The 16,412-nt window shown below is 43.9% G+C and overlaps 2 protein-coding genes across 2 annotated transcripts in view; both read left to right on the top strand.

The window, feature by feature from the left end:
- The window catches only part of ADAM9 (ADAM metallopeptidase domain 9), a 29,334-nt gene extending 15,736 nt beyond the window's left edge, over positions 1-13,598 (top strand). Inside the window, exons 7-22 of the mRNA XM_010562970.1 lie at positions 658-723; positions 1,170-1,241; positions 1,991-2,160; positions 3,421-3,502; positions 4,277-4,410; positions 4,630-4,801; positions 4,923-5,015; positions 5,250-5,445; positions 5,966-6,071; positions 6,832-7,015; positions 7,678-7,758; positions 8,692-8,797; positions 10,410-10,548; positions 11,035-11,137; positions 11,759-11,886; positions 12,668-13,598. Coding sequence (XP_010561272.1) covers positions 658-723; positions 1,170-1,241; positions 1,991-2,160; positions 3,421-3,502; positions 4,277-4,410; positions 4,630-4,801; positions 4,923-5,015; positions 5,250-5,445; positions 5,966-6,071; positions 6,832-7,015; positions 7,678-7,758; positions 8,692-8,797; positions 10,410-10,548; positions 11,035-11,137; positions 11,759-11,886; positions 12,668-12,782 — 1,947 coding nt within the window. The 3' untranslated portion in view covers positions 12,783-13,598. The remainder of the gene's footprint in view (positions 1-657; positions 724-1,169; positions 1,242-1,990; positions 2,161-3,420; positions 3,503-4,276; positions 4,411-4,629; positions 4,802-4,922; positions 5,016-5,249; positions 5,446-5,965; positions 6,072-6,831; positions 7,016-7,677; positions 7,759-8,691; positions 8,798-10,409; positions 10,549-11,034; positions 11,138-11,758; positions 11,887-12,667) is intronic.
- Positions 13,599-15,146: 1,548 nt separating this feature from the next.
- The window catches only part of LOC104828961 (disintegrin and metalloproteinase domain-containing protein 32-like), a 9,430-nt gene continuing 8,164 nt past the window's right edge, over positions 15,147-16,412 (top strand). Inside the window, exons 1-5 of the mRNA XM_010562969.1 lie at positions 15,147-15,188; positions 15,443-15,504; positions 15,904-15,982; positions 16,133-16,209; positions 16,365-16,398. Of these exons, the coding sequence (XP_010561271.1) occupies positions 15,147-15,188; positions 15,443-15,504; positions 15,904-15,982; positions 16,133-16,209; positions 16,365-16,398 (294 nt within the window). The remainder of the gene's footprint in view (positions 15,189-15,442; positions 15,505-15,903; positions 15,983-16,132; positions 16,210-16,364; positions 16,399-16,412) is intronic.

Here is a 16,412-nt window from a genome sequence, read left to right as displayed (position 1 = left end):
CTCAGTTGCTTCGACAATGCAGTTGCAATTTCCTTCTGCTTCTGCACACAGCAGTGAGAGTCCAGTGGCTAGTTAGATTATTCATGGGCAGAGCTTTTTGGGGCTTTTAAGGGCAGGAACACTACCCTCATTGGAGAGGCTCATTAACAAAGTATTGCATCAGAAGCCAGGAGAATATCGTGTTGTTTATTGCACCCTTCTAACCATCAGAATAACAGTTTGCTGTGAAGGTCCCCCTTGTCGTTTAAAGACTGGCTGTACAGGAACAAGATTGCAGTAAAAGCAGGAGAATGAAAAACATCATGTTTCACTTCAAGGTTGTTGGCATTTGCTTGTTAGTATCTTTCTGCTCCTTTATAAAAGTGTATACTGCCTTTCCAAAGAAATCTGTGTGAAAAGTAAAGTTCCCTTGCTTTTGAAACACAACGAATCTTTATGCAGCTAAAGTTTAGTGTAAAATACTTACAGACAAATTGTCATTGCATTGGATTACACTTCTTGGTTTTGGCTTGTTTTTGTCTTGGCACAGTGTGCTTTGGGTGTGCCTCTCAAACCACTAGCTGTATCAAGTGAAATATGACAATGTCGTGATTTTTTTGTTTGTTTGTTTACACTTGAATTAATAAAAATGAAGTTGGCTAAAACTTTTTTCTGCAGAGAAAGAGAGCAGTCCTACATCAAACAAGATATGTGGAGCTGTTCATAGTTGTGGATAAAGAAAAGGTAGGGATTGTGTGTCGCTTTCCCTTCCTTCTCCCCAGGAGATGGCTTGAAAAGCCCTCAGTCTTTGTTACTCCCAAATGGATTGTTGAAAGACACTGACACTTTAGCCAAGGTTATGTAAATATGCTGACCTAAAACTGAATAAGCATGTTCTATGCAATACTCTTCAGGAAAAGAGTGAACCGTCAGACATGGAGAGTTTCTATCAGCAAGGAATCTAATAACGTAAGGAAAACACGTGGCAAAAACTGCCTTTGCAGTTTTCTCTTGCATATTGAGCTGTCGAGCCATAGCAATGAAGATGCTGCTGTCTTGATTAGTGTCTTCTTGACAGGAGATTTGGAGCCAGGCAAAAATGTTTTTCATGTTGCTAGTCTGAAAAAGTATTGTTCCTTTTTCTAACTCTTGTCTTTATCTCTTTATGACTAAGTTTCTTTGTCTTGCAGTTTGAAGATTTTGGGAAGAGCGAAACAGAAGTAAGAGAACACATGGTGCAGCTGGCAAACTTCCTTGACAGTGTAAGTTAAAGCTACGCTGAGTGTAAGTGGGAATGATGCTGTGTGCAGCAGCCCTGGAGCTCTGTTTACCTTTGTAAAATTCCACCTTGGTGTCTGTTCTGTTAACACTTTGGTGAGAATGAAATAAAGGTTTTTATCAAGCCAGGAGCTAACCTCTTCCCTCGGCCATCATGTTGATGACTGATGGAACTCAGAGTCGCGCCTGCACATTGTGCTGAAGGAGTGCCAGAGGAGCAGGGGCTGCAAAGCGATGGCAGTAATTATTGACAGCGGGTTTCGGTGAATGCATCACTATGAAAGCTTCTCCACCTCTAAATTCATCTGCAGTCATCACTTGAGAATTAATTTAGGGAACTCTTCCAACCTGCATTACATACAGTGAGAGACAGGACAGATTGTTGCAATTATTGCAATTCTTAAGTATTTGTCAAGGTTAGAGAAAAAGCATGTCTTTCAACTATTTCAGACAATGCTATTTGTCAGGATTGAGACTCCTTTTTATTTCTGTTTTGGCTTTTCTCATTGATCCTGTAGCTAATGAAAGTCTGAATCACAGGGAAAATGCATTCTGGTGATTTGAATTGTGTACTAAATTTTTAAAAAAACAACCAAACAAACAAAAAGCACACAAAAACCCCCAAACAAATCCAAACAGAAAGAGTAGATTCTTGCAATAAGATACATGATGCCAGACCACTTGTTCTTATCTGAAGGCCTTCAGAAATACTTCTTTTTTTTTTCCTCCCCAGATGTACATCATGTTGAACATCCGCATTGTGCTGGTTGGTCTAGAGATTTGGAAGTATGAAAACGTAATTAGCACAGACGGAGGTGCTGGTGATGTGCTGGCAAATTTTGTACAGTGGCGAGAGAAGAATCTTGTTTTGCGCCGGAGACATGACAGTGCCCAGTTTGTTCTGTGAGTTGCAGTTCTCTCCCTTTGACTTTTAAGAAGCTTATTCTTTTCCCGTCTGCTCAGCTGTGCTCTAGTATCAAAAGTAGCTGTTGTATTTTAGCAGAGAACCCAGTGCAATCTGCTTTGGTTTATGTACTTGTTAAAACATTCCAAGTCAACTTAAGCATTTTTAAGAAGGTTTCTGTGGTCCTTGAATTCAGTGTCCTCTCTGACAGGTATATTGCTAAATAACAATTTTTTTTTTCATGTCCTGCAATGTTATATGTTATATTGTATAAAGTTTCCTTTCAGATAATCCTTTGTCAGGTCGTACACCAGTTAGACTTGTAACCTAGGGCTTTTTCCACATGAAAATGAACATAAACCTGGTGTAAGAGTTGCATTTTAATGCAGAGAAAGTTGTTTCTGCAGTTGGTATCCAAAAGCTAGCTACGTGGTTTGAGCTTTGACACGTGATGTTAATGTGTCCATCCCTACTGCCTTAAACTAGCACAGAGCTTCCTGAGCTGTCGTCTCTGCCCCGCTTCCAGGACGCCTGCCCCTGTGCACTTCCCGCTCCTTCAGATTGGGCAGTGACTTCCTAAGGACTGCACTAAGTAGAGAGAGGGCAGAGGCGAGAGCACTGCTTTGCACGAGACAACAGCCCGGCCTGCCCTTGTGCAAAGCAGTAGCTCCCCTTCCTGCAGGACCTGGGAGCCTCTTTTCCTCTGAGGCAGAACAGCACCGTTCAGGTGATGAAGGTGATAATGGCTGAAAAAATATTAATTTTTAAAATTCTTTTATATGAAGTAAAATGTGGTGCACTGTGCTTTTGCGCTTCAGCTTTAAGAACTGTGTAGAAACAAAATAAGAGAGTAACGGGAAGGAAGTTGACAAGGAAAGAAATCTATGGAGTTTGGCAATAATAGAAAGGCAGCTAACAGCCAATTAAAACAAATGATTTTAAGGGTGGACCACTTAGCTCTCTATATTTGGAGGGAAGATGTGGAAGAGGCTAACTTTCTCTGCAAACTCTTGTCTTAATTTAAAAAAGAACCATGAACAGAAAGATAAAGCTGAACTGGTAGATTCATACTCACAGTCAATAATAGCGCTGCTAGCAGTGCTCCTTTGTTAGTGTTGGAAGGCTGGAAAAGCAGGATTTTGTGCTCCACAAGCAGAAGTGATGTACTGAGTGGCTGTACGGATGGGCTGCACTGTTGGCATATCGTGCGTCTGTACAGTTGGGATGATTGCCTTTCCTTTTTCTCCCCATGGCTGTAGGAAGAAGGGGTTTGGTGGCACAGCTGGAATGGCCTATGTTGGAACAGTGTGCTCCAAGAGCCACGCAGGAGGCATTAATGTGGTGAGATATCTTTAGTGATACTGTGAATGTGATCAAGATAAAGAGTTTTGCACTCCAGAAGTCTTCCTGGAAGTACAGAATCTTTAATAACAAAGCTGAAGTGGCTTAGTGGGGGCTTTTATGTGGTCCCCAACCATTTCTGGCACTTCAATGATATCTGGATCACAACTTTTCTGTGGTGTTGTGCATCCTCTGTTCAGCGTCCCCTCTCCTCAGTGTGCAGCACTCATGAAAAAGGAGCAGACTTTCTCTGGTGACATTTTAAGTGCCCCTGCCCTATAAGTATGTGGGAGCTGTGGATGTTCTCAAGTCTGTTGTCTTGTGTCTGCTTGACCTCCACAGTCGTGAACTCCTAGAGCAGTGCCGGTTCACTGCCCTCTTTATGTGAAGTTGCAGAGCGTTAATGAACTGAATTGCTGATCTCGGATAACTGGCAATTCCAGCAGTCTTGTTTTCTTGGACTAGTGACACAAGTACTGGAATTGGAGTTTGCATATTTAAGGAGATTTGGGCTGGTGTGGAGAACTATAGTTTTTGTGTTAATGTTGCAGCTGCACTGGAAAGTAGAGGTTGTTAGGTTGTGTCCCAAATATGTTTATCTAAGGGCTCTTATTACTAAGCAAATGACATGCACTTGGTTGGAAGGCAGGCACAGTTGGTCTGAGAATCCTGTTAATGTAGAGACAGAATGACAGAAGTGTTTTTTTGGCACAGAACACTGACTTTCTCAATATAAGCTGTCTGCTAATTTTCTTCTGGTTTGCTCTTGTGCAGTTTGGAAGAATCAGTATACAGATGTTTGCATCAATTATGGCTCACGAACTGGGACATAACCTGGGGATGAACCATGATGATGAACGCGTCTGTCACTGCGGAGCAAGCAGTTGCATTATGAGCTCTGGAGCATCGTAAGTGACTGACAAAACGGAATGCATTTTCTGAGGATTGAAACACCCCACCCATGCGCTTAGTTTTTACAGGTTGCTTTCATTTTCAAAGTACTCTCACAAAGAGTCTTGTCACACTTGCAGCTTATGGGGAAAGTAAATGTTACCCTTGTTCTACAAACTGAGGAAATGCTTGTGGGTTGGCTTAGTGTAAAGATAAGCTGATGTTCTCTGTTGCAGGGGATCAAGGAACTTCAGCAGCTGCAGTGCAGAAGACTTTGAGAAGCTAACTCTCAACAAAGGTGGAAGCTGCCTGCTCAATGTTCCCAAGCCTGATGAAACTTATAGCGTCCCATACTGTGGGAACAGGCTGGTAGATGCTGGGGAGGAGTGTGACTGTGGTTCACCAAAGGTTGGTAGCTTGTGTGTTTTACAAATGGTGCCAGGGTATTCTTGCGTGCCTCTCACTGGAGAGGGGACTGTGCATGGCGGAGGCTGCAATTTCTGGACATTCACAGCGCTTCTGTTTTCAGGAATGTGAAAGTGATCCTTGCTGTGAACCAGGTACTTGCAGACTCCGATCCGGTGCTGAATGTGCTTATGGAGACTGCTGTAAAAACTGCCAGGTAAGAGACTCAAGTGTATTATTTGGAAGTGTTCTTCAGTGGTTGAGAAAAGGAGAGCTTTGGCCTAGCCAGTGCATCTGTGACAGGGAATTGTCATGCATGTACACAGCACCCACCGAGGGCTTCAGATCAATGCCCTTTTGGGGGGGGCATATTGCGGGTCGGGTGCAGTGTTTGTCTCTGCTGTAAGGTTTCTATTTTCTGACACAGTTTCCCCTTTCCCTCTCTCTTTAGCTCCTTCCTGGAGGAACCGAGTGTCGGGCGAGTAACAACGAGTGTGACCTTCCAGAGTACTGCAACGGCACATCCCAGTTCTGCCAGCCGGACTTCACCGTTCAGAACGGTCACCCATGCCACAACGAGGAAGCCTACTGTTACAATGGCGTTTGCCAGTACTACGATGCACAGTGTCAGGATATCTTTGGCTCAAGTAAGGAAGAGCACAGTGTTACAATTTTTCTAGGAGATGTAGCTAAAAGAATAAGTTTATTTAAAATATACTTGTTTTCCTGTAACAAAGACCAGCTGGCTTTGGCAAAGGATTTGAAATAGTGGTATTTATGGCTTGGCCTTCACACGTTCTTCCTTTGTTACATTTAATGCTGTGCTGGTGATTCAAGTAGTTATTTTCTTGCACTGATTATTCCTATTACAGTGGGGCTCCTGGTGTATAGGGCTGTTAAAGAAGCCATGAAGAAATATCAAATGGTATAATTGACTCAGTGTTAAGTGACTATTTTTCTCTCTCTCTTTTTAAACCTGCAACCTTGTAGTGCTGACATTTTCACCTCTTTATTGTTTTGATGGGGTTCTTAAGCTCTCTGTGCTGCATGGAAAATACTACACGTAGCAGGATAATTTCTCTGAGTAAAGGAGACATGATAATATGAGATGTTTCTGTCCCTTTGTAACTTGGTTCCTCTGTCTGGGGGGTGGGCTGTTGTTTGCAGAAGCCAAAGCAGCCCCCAACATTTGTTTTGCTGAGGTGAATTCCAAGGGTGACAGATTTGGCAACTGTGGTTTCCATGGCCATGACTACAAGAAATGTTCCAGCTGGTGAGTTGAGCCCAGTGCATCAAGAAGTTCCTAAATGTATCACTGAGAATCCTTATTTGGGTGCTGTAGTATTAGTTTGGGGTGTTTTAGCAGTTGGACTGGGGAGATGCATGTTATCCCAGAATCTAACCTTACTGACTTGTATGTATCATTGTGAAACCATGATGAGATAGCTTAGAAAAGATATGTTTTATGCTAATTTCTGAAGCTGTTATTAGTGCTTAAAGCCCCCACACTTATGCAGTTCTAAGTTTTGTTGACTTTTGTTTTAGATTGTCTGGGGTTAACTCTTGCACATAATAGTTGAAATGAATTTGAATGGTCAGGCAATTCTTCCCTAGCTGAGTTTGAAACTTTCAGGCTCGTGCCACGGTTTCCTGTGTGTGTGGTGTTCTGCGGCCTCAGTGGATCTGTGCATCACGCATTCAGACGTGGGGCTGTGGCAAGGAGAGTGTGTCCCACATCTCCCGTCATGGATTGTTCTTATCCTAAGGTGTTCACATACAAAAAACCAAGTAGCAAATCGTCATGTTTTCTTTAATGTAAAGATCCCAAGAGCTTACAGAAAGAAGGGATAAATCCATACTCTTGCAGCACTGAAATGAAGCCCAGCTCAATTTTGTTTGGCGAGTTGCCTCAATTTTATTTTCAAGTAGTGTCTTCCAGTAGAAAGAAAAGATCATACTAAATGCATGATAGTTAGGTTTTTTCTCAGAATAAATTCAAGTGTCACTGCAATATTCATGTGTTGATGTTGTAGGAATGCCATGTGTGGGAAGCTGCAATGTGAAAATGTGAAAACTATGCCTGTTTTTGGAATTAAGCCTGCTATTATCCAGACTCCCATTAGAGGCACCACGTGCTGGGGTGTTGATTTCCAGCTAGGCTCTGATGTCCCGGACCCAGGAATGGTGAATGAAGGCACCAAATGTGATACTGGAAAGGTAATTAACAATTAAAAAGTGATTTCTTAAAGTAATAATTTGGGGTTTTCATGTGAATAAAATATTCAGCTGCATTGTTTCATGAATATTTATGGCCATAAATTTTTTTGATGCCTGTAGTTAATGCAAAACTGAGTGAGTCCATTGGTTCCCCACGCTGCCTAGTACTGCAGTGCACGTGCATAAAAATGTAATGAGCCTTTCATTTATAGATGAAGCAAAAGAAATTAAGTTTGTTGAGAGCCAGAATCTTTGCTCTGTCAATGACCAGGAAGAGCTAGGTGCACACAAATGCCTTTAAAACAACTTTGAATTAAAATCCAACTCAACTAAAAAGCCTAGAAGCTTAGCCCCAGCAGAGGAATGTGCATTCCACATACCCTTACTGTGCACAGTTTAATTGCTATTCCTTTACATTCAGACTAGAGACAAAAGACTTCCAGTGACAGTTCAGACCCCATACTGAGAAGCCTTTTGTAGAACAGATGTGTTTCTGTAGAGTTGGGGTTTATCACATAAGAGTACAGACTTGCTTTGTGGTCAGTGAGCAGAGCTGTGTGCTGTGGAGCGGGCAGCCAGGGGAGCGCGGCAGGGGGAAGAAGGGGTAAGCCAGTGAAATGCCATCTTGCTTCATTTGTGTGTATCTCTCTCTATTCCCCTAGATCTGCAGGCACTTCCAGTGTGTGAGTGCCTCTGTTCTGAACTACGACTGTGACGTGGAGAGGCAGTGTCATGGGCATGGGGTAAGCAGTGCAAGACCTTCCGCTCCTACTGATAGTCCACTTACAATGAACACGAAGTCTGTAAGTTGTCGTATAAGTGGCAGTATTTCTACGTGAGGACCTCTAACATCTTTGTTACGATAACACTAGATTTTTAGAGCCAATGAGTGTGCAAATATATAAACAAACCTTTTTTATCAAGATTCCCAGTTTGAGCCAGGTACACTGTAATTGTGCTTAATCAGTAGTGTCTATATACTAGTCTTTTTTGCACCTAGGAAGTCTTTTGCCCTTCTCTGTTTAAGGCTGTAACTAATGCAAAATAAAGTAATCGTGATGCTAGATGCAGTGATTAAAAAAATTCTGTGGGGTTCTTGAGGATGGGTTTTGCTATTAAAAGGTGCTTTTTGGCACTGTTAGTGAGAAAAGTGCCTTTAACAGTCAGCAAAAATTGGACCGAAGTTATGCAAGTTGAGCAAGTTTTAAAATGGTGGATATTGACTTAATTTTTCTGTTTTGTTTAACTGTAAAACTCTCTATAAAATGTCTCTGGGCAAGAGAGCCTATAACAGTATCAAAAAAATCTTTGGCAAAAGCTCTTAAGATGGTATTTTTTTTGCAAGGCAAGAAGAATTCCCAATTCCAGTATTACTAATGTAACTTGAAACTCTGCATCTCACAAAAAAAAAGAAAAAGCCATGCTCTTTAAGCCTTTAGGATAGCTAATCTTTGGAAGCTCATCCTGAACAATGCTGTGCTTGCTCAGTCATGTGAAATCTTGAGACGCCTGGCCAAGGACTGTTTAGAATTGACATGGGAGTTACCGGTTAAAGCTCTCCAGGCTGAGTGATATGGAAAGGAAAGAATAGACGGTCATGGCTACTGCATGCTGCTTTTAAATATATGGAAACTTAAGTTACTAAATACCATGATGTTTGTGGTGTTTAAATACAGGTGTGCAATAACAACAGGAACTGTCACTGTGAAGCAGGCTGGGCCCCTCCTTACTGCGACACTAAAGGCTATGGAGGAAGTCTGGACAGTGGACCACCTTATAATGGCAAGTAGTTGAAGTGCTGGTGGTTAGCTCTTCACCAGGTTTCATCTGCAAACAATTCTAGTTCAGGTTTTGGGCTCAAGGTGTTGCACTACTCTTTTTTGGGATGTTGGGAATCTGTAAAGAAACTGGACTGGTTTAATTGCCTTCAGGTGATTTCTGCCATCTCGGACCAAAATTTTCTTGGACTTCTCTATATCCAAGCTGGGAACTGAAGTCCCTTCCATTCTTAGATCCAAACAAAACATGAAATTTGGCTGAGGATGTGGGTTCAAATCCATGGATGTGAATTTGCATCTTCATAAGGACATGGTGCTTCTAGCAGCAGTGGCAGAGATGAGTAGCTGCCCTGTTCTGGTATCTGCAGGTAGTTGCATGTGCACCTGCAGTGCAGTCAGGACTAACATCTGGCTGAGGTGGGTTAGGGCAATGCATGTTGACAAGTCACTATTTTATTAGTGTTTATTATTTGAGTGCAGATAGCATGCTTCATTTGGTAGTAAATGTAAATGTAGTCCCTGCCCCAAACAGCTTACACTATAGAAGAGGTACATGATAAAGAAATGGGGAGATAGAGAGGTTTGTGACACTGTATTGTTTGCAGACTTCTGGTTTGCTTTTTTTTTTTTTTTGTGGAGGAAAAAGATGGGTTGGGGATGGCATTTTGTGGATTTTTTTCACGTAGTTTTTCCTCCAGGAAGGGTACTAGGTCAATGTTTGATGTGGCAAGGTGGCGTATCTATGTACTTTCAGGATATATGTATCTATGTTTGAATGTGAAGAGTGGGAATGTGGTGCCTGGGACAGGGGAATACAATTCATGCATGTGAGAAAGCAAACTGAATGAGGCTGTGAAGCTTACTTTTCTCACTGACAGTTTGAAGATGAAATAGGAAGCCAAATCCAAGCTGTAATTTGGAGAAAACTTGTGCAATGCCCATGTGGAGTATATAAAGATGGGACTGATGTAGTCCCTTCTATGAGCTGCAAGAATGATCCTGAAGACTGTTTTTCATAAGATGGTGTGGGTTTTGGGGGAAGATAGACACTATGTTGATGCAATAACAGACTGGTGAATCATGTTGGAGCATGAACAGATGCCTCAAATCATCAGACAAAAAAAGGGAAAGGGTTTTTTTGTACAGCCTGCAGTGGAGAAATTTGCTGCATGTAAAAGTGTAGAGATTGTTAAGAACCTGAGTTCTTTGCCTACAGCAAACAATGGTAGGAGAAGAGGAAGATTTAGGATTAGACCAAAGGGCAGAAACTCAGTTTTCCTCTCCTTCAGTTGAGCTCATAAGATCTTCACAGTAATGTAGTGGAAGAAAAATTAGGTATTGATCTAGTAATTCAATATGCTGTTAGAGCCCAGGGTATCGTGGCACACACAGTTCTTTCATCTTTGACCAGACAATCCCTCTGAAAAGATAATTAGAAAAGAATATATTTGGGCATATATCTTGCAGTCTTACTAGATTCTTTAGTTTTTTTCTTCTATGAAAAATGGAAAATAGTTGTAGAACCAATCCTACCAAATACTTACTGCTACAATGAGTCAAGTGGTGGTAATGCCGTGTAATACTTTTTTTCTTCTCCATTGTTTTGTCCCCATCAGACAAAGACACCTCACTGAGAGATGGCCTGCTGGTATTTTTTTTCCTGGTCCTCCCACTCCTTATAGCTGCTGCTCTGGCATTTGCAAAAAGAGACAGACTGAAGCGATCCTGTAGAAGATTAATGTCACGCTGCCATTCGTAAGTACATTCTCCTTTCACCTTCTCCTCTGCCCTTTTGAGGTAGTCCATAGATGTTTGTTTACACAAGCCAATGCTAAAGTATGGAGACATATTCCAGTCCCAAGATGTCAGGCAAAGGCCCCTGCATCAAATGATGCATTTAGCTTGCCCCAGGCAATGACAGAAAAGGTAAATTCATCTTAAATTGAGGGAGCAGAGAACTTTCTTTTTAGCATTATGGTTTTTGTCGTGCATTGGTGATGGGTTTTATATTTTTGGGTCCCACCTTTGGTATAAAGTGGGAAAATGAAGCTGTCATAGTCCTAAACAGAAAAAGGGTTATGCTGTTCATTAGATACATGTCAAATACTATGTTCCTGACATTTGATATGTGCTAAGATAGTATAAATCCATCTAATGGGTTCAAAGCGCTTGGATTCATAGCCTGCATAGTCATTCTGTCAAGGTTATATGCTCACACAGTCCATATCAATTGGATTACAGGTCACTTCAGTCACCACCTCCTAGAACAGAAACCGAACCGAGAGACTACCACCACAGAGGCTTTTCACACGGCATGCCTTATGCTCCCAGAAGTGTTCCCATGGTAGGAATGACCCACTTTTCATTACTTTATTTGCTATCTGTTACTCTAAAGTAACAGGTGAAGGCAGTTTATATAATTTTTGCCCTAATAAAAGCTTCAAAGTTACTTTATTTTTTCATTTCTGCAAATTGGGTTTTCTCTTTGCTAGGAGGCAGAGAAAATTATTTCCTAGGGTGTGTGGGGGGAACTCCTCAGTTTCCCAGTGTTTAAGCTTTTTTAATGGGCTGTGCTTGGCTTGCCAAGCAGTTTACCTGCTTTGCTACCCCCCTTCCCCTTACACTGGAACCCCCTGCCCCACCTGAGGAGGGGAACAATCCTTGCCAGCTCCTTAGCCCCACTCCTTTGCAGGTCAGTTATCTCTCCGAACGCAGTAACTAGCCAAAGCACACTTGCAGAACAAATCAAACACTTGTTGTGATCAGCCTTTCTGTTTTTCCCAAAACATAGTACTTTTCGGACTGCTGTTGCTTCTTTCTACTGAGTTTCTCAGAAGGAAAGAGCAACTCTTGACGTTTTCAGGTTTGTTTGCAAGTGGTCTTAAATGTCACTTTACTAATGAAACAAATACTTCAATTCCCTAAGTGCAATTTTGTGAATGTTCTCATTATCTTGTCTTCGTAGGGTATGGAACCAAATACCTTTCCTGTTCCATCTTACCCAGTTAACCAGCATCCTCAGCAGGCTTACCACCAGTCTTACTACCCATCTCCGCAATACCAGGCACTGCAGCCACAGAAGCTGCCGACAAGGTTGGTTGAGTTATTGCAAATAACAACTGGCAGTTGCGCTGATGTATATAGATTGTCATTGCCTTCATCTCCGTAAGCATTAGGGTATTTCATCATGTATTATATGCCAGCAGGACTGACCTTTTATTGAAAGAAGTTTCTCCTTCATTTCACACTGTGGAACTAAAGTGCTATTACCCATAGCATTCATTTTACATACTGTCAAAGCTACATTTTGATTAACAGGTTTCAGAATGCTTTTCTGGGGCCAGATTAGTCCTGCATACAGGTGAATAAAATGCTTCTCAAAACAAGCAGTTTAAAAAGAAATTACTCAAAAATCTGTCATTTCACTGATTTGTGAACGTTATTGCCAAGTACGGGATCATTTCTCATTAACTTTGAACAGAAAGTTTTCCTTTATTTTTCATTTTACTTTTTAATTGTATTTCTAAGATGTAATGCCTGTGCCATAAAAAATGCGTATCCAGAAAGCATGAGGTATTGAGAGTGAGTACTTCAAAATAGCTTGTGTTGGGGGGGAAAACTCATGGGGGGTCTTTAAACTATTTTGGGAAAAATGGGATGTAACAAACTGGAGTTCCCTGAGGACTTCAGGCAATGGAAAGCAGAGTCTGACCACAGCGTGTTTGAAATGAGTCTTCAGCGTGGAAGCTGAGATTGCGAGAAGCAGCTTAGCTGGCCGGGGGGAGTCTCCGCAGTGGCCCCAGGCAAGAGGGAGAGGGACATGCGTACGGATGTGGTCACCTGGACTGACGATGGCTTCTCTGTCCCCTTGTAGGCCGCCGCCTCCGCAACAGAAATGTGCACCTCAGGGACCTCCTCCGTCACAGCAAAAATGTTTACCTCAGGGACAGTATTTTCCTTCTCGACCGGCACCTTTGCCTCCCAAATAGCTTTTGGCTTCTTTGGAGCCTTCACATGAGCTGACCTGTTCACTGAGACAGAGCTGAAATTGCAGTTATCCTTCTTGCATTGAGTGGCCCATGGTAATCGTGGAAAGCCTTCCTTCTGCAGCCTGGGATAAGGCAAATGAGATACTGAAACAAGGAATGTAAAACTTTAAACTAAATACCTCTACCAAAGCTACAGGAACTGAAAAACATCTAACCCGTTCTTAGATCTGAGTATTGTGGCTTTGTAAACTGCAGCAGGGCTGTCCAGCTGGAAGTGGAGCAGCCTGCAGTTAAATAATCTTTAAATACAGCACTTGGGAGTTACTTTTGGTTTCCCCATTTCTGCGATGAACCCTGATAACAAAATTGTCTGATTTGTTGTCGTCTTTCTAAATGTACGGTGAAGAATTGAAGTAACCCATACCATTTTCAAAACAAGGAAATCTGGCCAATTAATTTAAAATTATTTTGCATGGACTGGAAAATGTTATCCATTTACACATTAATGGCACAAGTGAAATAAGGTATCAGTGTACTTTTTCAGAGGAAGATAAACATACTGTAAACATGTTTATGCATGTATATATGTCTATTGATGTGTAATAATGCACTTAAATTCTTACTTCCATGCTGACTGACACTAAGCTGTGCTATATGAGCACTAATTTTAGTGGTTTTAAATTAGTAATTGTGAGTTGCTAAATGAGAATCCTGTACTAATTTCCACTAATATCATGAATAGGCAATGAAAATAAAGGTACGAAAAGACACGGCCATATTTTGGTTTTAAAAAAACGGGGTGCTCTTAGGTTTTAATTTGGGTCTGAAGACTGAGTAGCAGTCCCTGCAGAACAGTGAGAAGCAAAAAATGTCTTATCTGCCTAGACCCCCTGAGCTTCTCTGAGCACTTTAAACAGGAACCTGTTGACTAATGCAACCCTTTCCCCTAACCCTCAAGCCTTTTTAGTGTCAGTCAGGATGCTTACAGGCTAACTTGCATTAGATCGGACTGCGATCTGTTTTGACCACTGACTAAAGTAGATTTTAAAACTGTTTCTGAAAAGCAGTGGGTAGCATTTGGTGTGCTGGCTGAGGAGAGGAGATCTGTTAATGGTGATACTGTTGTGCAGTGGGCAGAAACTGGATGCTGGCGGTCACAAACAGAAATCTGTTGCACAAACTTGCTAAAAGTGAAATAAGTACTGAAAAGAGTGCTTGGCTTTTTCACTTTGTGCTAGCCACTGAGTACAAACTCAGTCTGTAAAATCCCCCATAATATTGCCAAAAAAACCCCTTTTCCTCTGTATATACATATATAAATATATATATAGTGTTTGCATTTGCAGTAATAAAATACTTGAACTCCTGTGGTTTCCCATAAACTTAGACTAAGATTTATAACACTATTAAAATATGTAAAATGTCACCTAGAATATCACCAGACCTATTTGTGGGGGTCTTCTGTTTGTTCCAAGATAATCACTTCCTAATTCTTGTTGTATTCTGCTCAGTTTGGGCTGGCTGGCTGTAACAGTTAGCTTTGCAGTGGAGGGAGGCAGGGGTCCAGGGGAGCCTCTCCAGGCAGCTCGGGACTCGAGTTCGGAGGGTGGGGACGAGAGGAGGGAATCCAGGGAATGAAGTCATCTGAGAGAGAGAGAGAGACGTACTTAATTGTATTTGAAGCTGTATGTGTGAACTAAAACTATGCTGAAAATGGTGCCTTTTAACAGATAAAAGAGTTTTTATACTTCCAGCATGCTCATTAGCAATATTTGCAGGGTGGTGGCGTAGGGCAGTGAACACGTGGTTTTTAGAAGCGATCCTAGGGAAAGGAAATAGCTCAAATTTTACATGTGTTGAACACTGAAGATGACTACTGACTTTCTTTTTTAAAGTGTACGCTTATCCCTGTCCCCCGAGTAGGTCTGGAGAAAGCGGAGGCGATGTCCCCGTCCGACCCGCGTTAAAACCTCTGCGCTCCGCAGAACCGTCCCCGCTCTCTGCGCGGCGACGCGCGTCGCTCCGGTACCGTCGGGCTCTGACGAAAAGGGCTGTTACCGACCCCCTTTGTAAGAAACAAACGAGCAATAAAGATGCCGGTTTTGTACAAGGCGCTTTCGTCCGCCTCTGCTTTCCGCGGCGGGGCGGGGCCCAACCGGCGCAGCGGGGCCGTTACCGGCGGGGCAGAGGGGGCCGCCCCGGGCGCTGCTGCTGCCGCTGCTGCTGCTGCTACGTGAGTCCGGACCGGGCCCCCGCTCCCAGTGCCCCCCTATGCCCCTGGGGGTCGTCTCGCATGGCCGGGGGCTGGGGTCGGCAGGCCGCGGGTCTCTTTCCCCTCCAGGCTCGCAGGCGCTGGCCCAGATCATGGTCCCGCTGCGGCTGCCGGCGAATGCGACGGGGGAGGCAGCACTTGGGCAGGCACGTTGCTCCAGGGGTCCCGGGATGGGGTTGTGGAGGAGATGGTGGTCTCCAGCGGTAGAGGAGGAGGGGTACAGATGTGCTGGCAGCTGGAACGGAGGCACCACAGGCTGTGCCTGCTCCCTGGGGAAGCGCCGAGCCCTTGCGCTTGCCCTCGGCATTTGAAGACTGCCCTCGGAGCGTGCTTTCCCAAAGCCGGCGTTCCTAATTCTCACTTTCTCTGCTTTTTCCGCACACGCAAGGACACGGTATCCTACGTCCTCAGGATAGAGGGGAGGCCGTACACCGTTCACCTGCGGCAGCAGTAAGTTGGCCCTGGCGTTGCCTTGTCTGACCGCTGCGGTGCTCTGCCCGCAGCACGGGACGGTGCAGGGCTGTGGGGTGATCCCCACTGTGGGCGTTGACACTGGCACCGCTCACTCGGGCTCTTTCCAGCCTCTTTCCAGCTGCCAGGATGGTGCCCCGCTGCAGGCACGTCCCAAAGCCCCCAGGGAATGTGTGCGTGTGCGCCACGCACCCGAGTGCTGAGGGGTGGCAGAGGGCTGGAGGAGGGTTTGAGGGATGTTTGTGCCTGTGAGCCCTGATGCCAGCGGGTTCTGGATCGGCCAGTGCAATAGTGCAGGCTGCAGGACCTGGAATAAGCTCAAGAAACCAGGTAAGAGATATTGCTTTAAGTGCTTCACTTTATACCTTTCTTTTGTAGCGTCTTTTTATCTGAAGATTTCAGGATTTACATGTCTGATGAGAAAGGATCTTTGCGCTCTGATTTAACCCCTATCAAGGTAACCTTGGATTGCTTTGGTGGTTTTGTACTGTAAGTGTTGCAGTGTAGAGCTGCTGTCTGGTACGTGCAGTTCAACTGTTTGGGCGTTGGGTGAGGGAATTGCCTTCACGGCCACAGAAGGGGCTCCTTGTCCTCTGTCGTGATGTAGGGAGGCTGCCACTACCGGGGGTACGTCGAGGGCTTCCCCAGCTCGGCAGTGACCCTCAGCACCTGCTCGGGGCTCAGGTAACGAACCCCCCCCTCCCTACGCTGCCCTGCCCGTTAGTGCCGGTGGGCACAGCCGGGCCTTTGCCACGGGGGAGCCCAGGGATGCCCCGGCAGCCTCCGCGCCGTGGCTACCAGCGCCTGGTGGCAAATGGCTGGTGCCGTCACCTTGGCAGGGGCTTGCTGCAGTTTGAGAATGTGAGCTATGGGGTTTAGCCCCCGGG

This window comes from Haliaeetus leucocephalus, unplaced genomic scaffold (genome assembly GCF_000737465.1).
Source record: "Haliaeetus leucocephalus isolate CR32 unplaced genomic scaffold, Haliaeetus_leucocephalus-4.0 Scaffold162, whole genome shotgun sequence".
Lineage (NCBI taxonomy): Eukaryota > Metazoa > Chordata > Aves > Accipitriformes > Accipitridae > Haliaeetus > Haliaeetus leucocephalus.
This window is presented reverse-complemented; position numbering and strand designations above follow the sequence as displayed.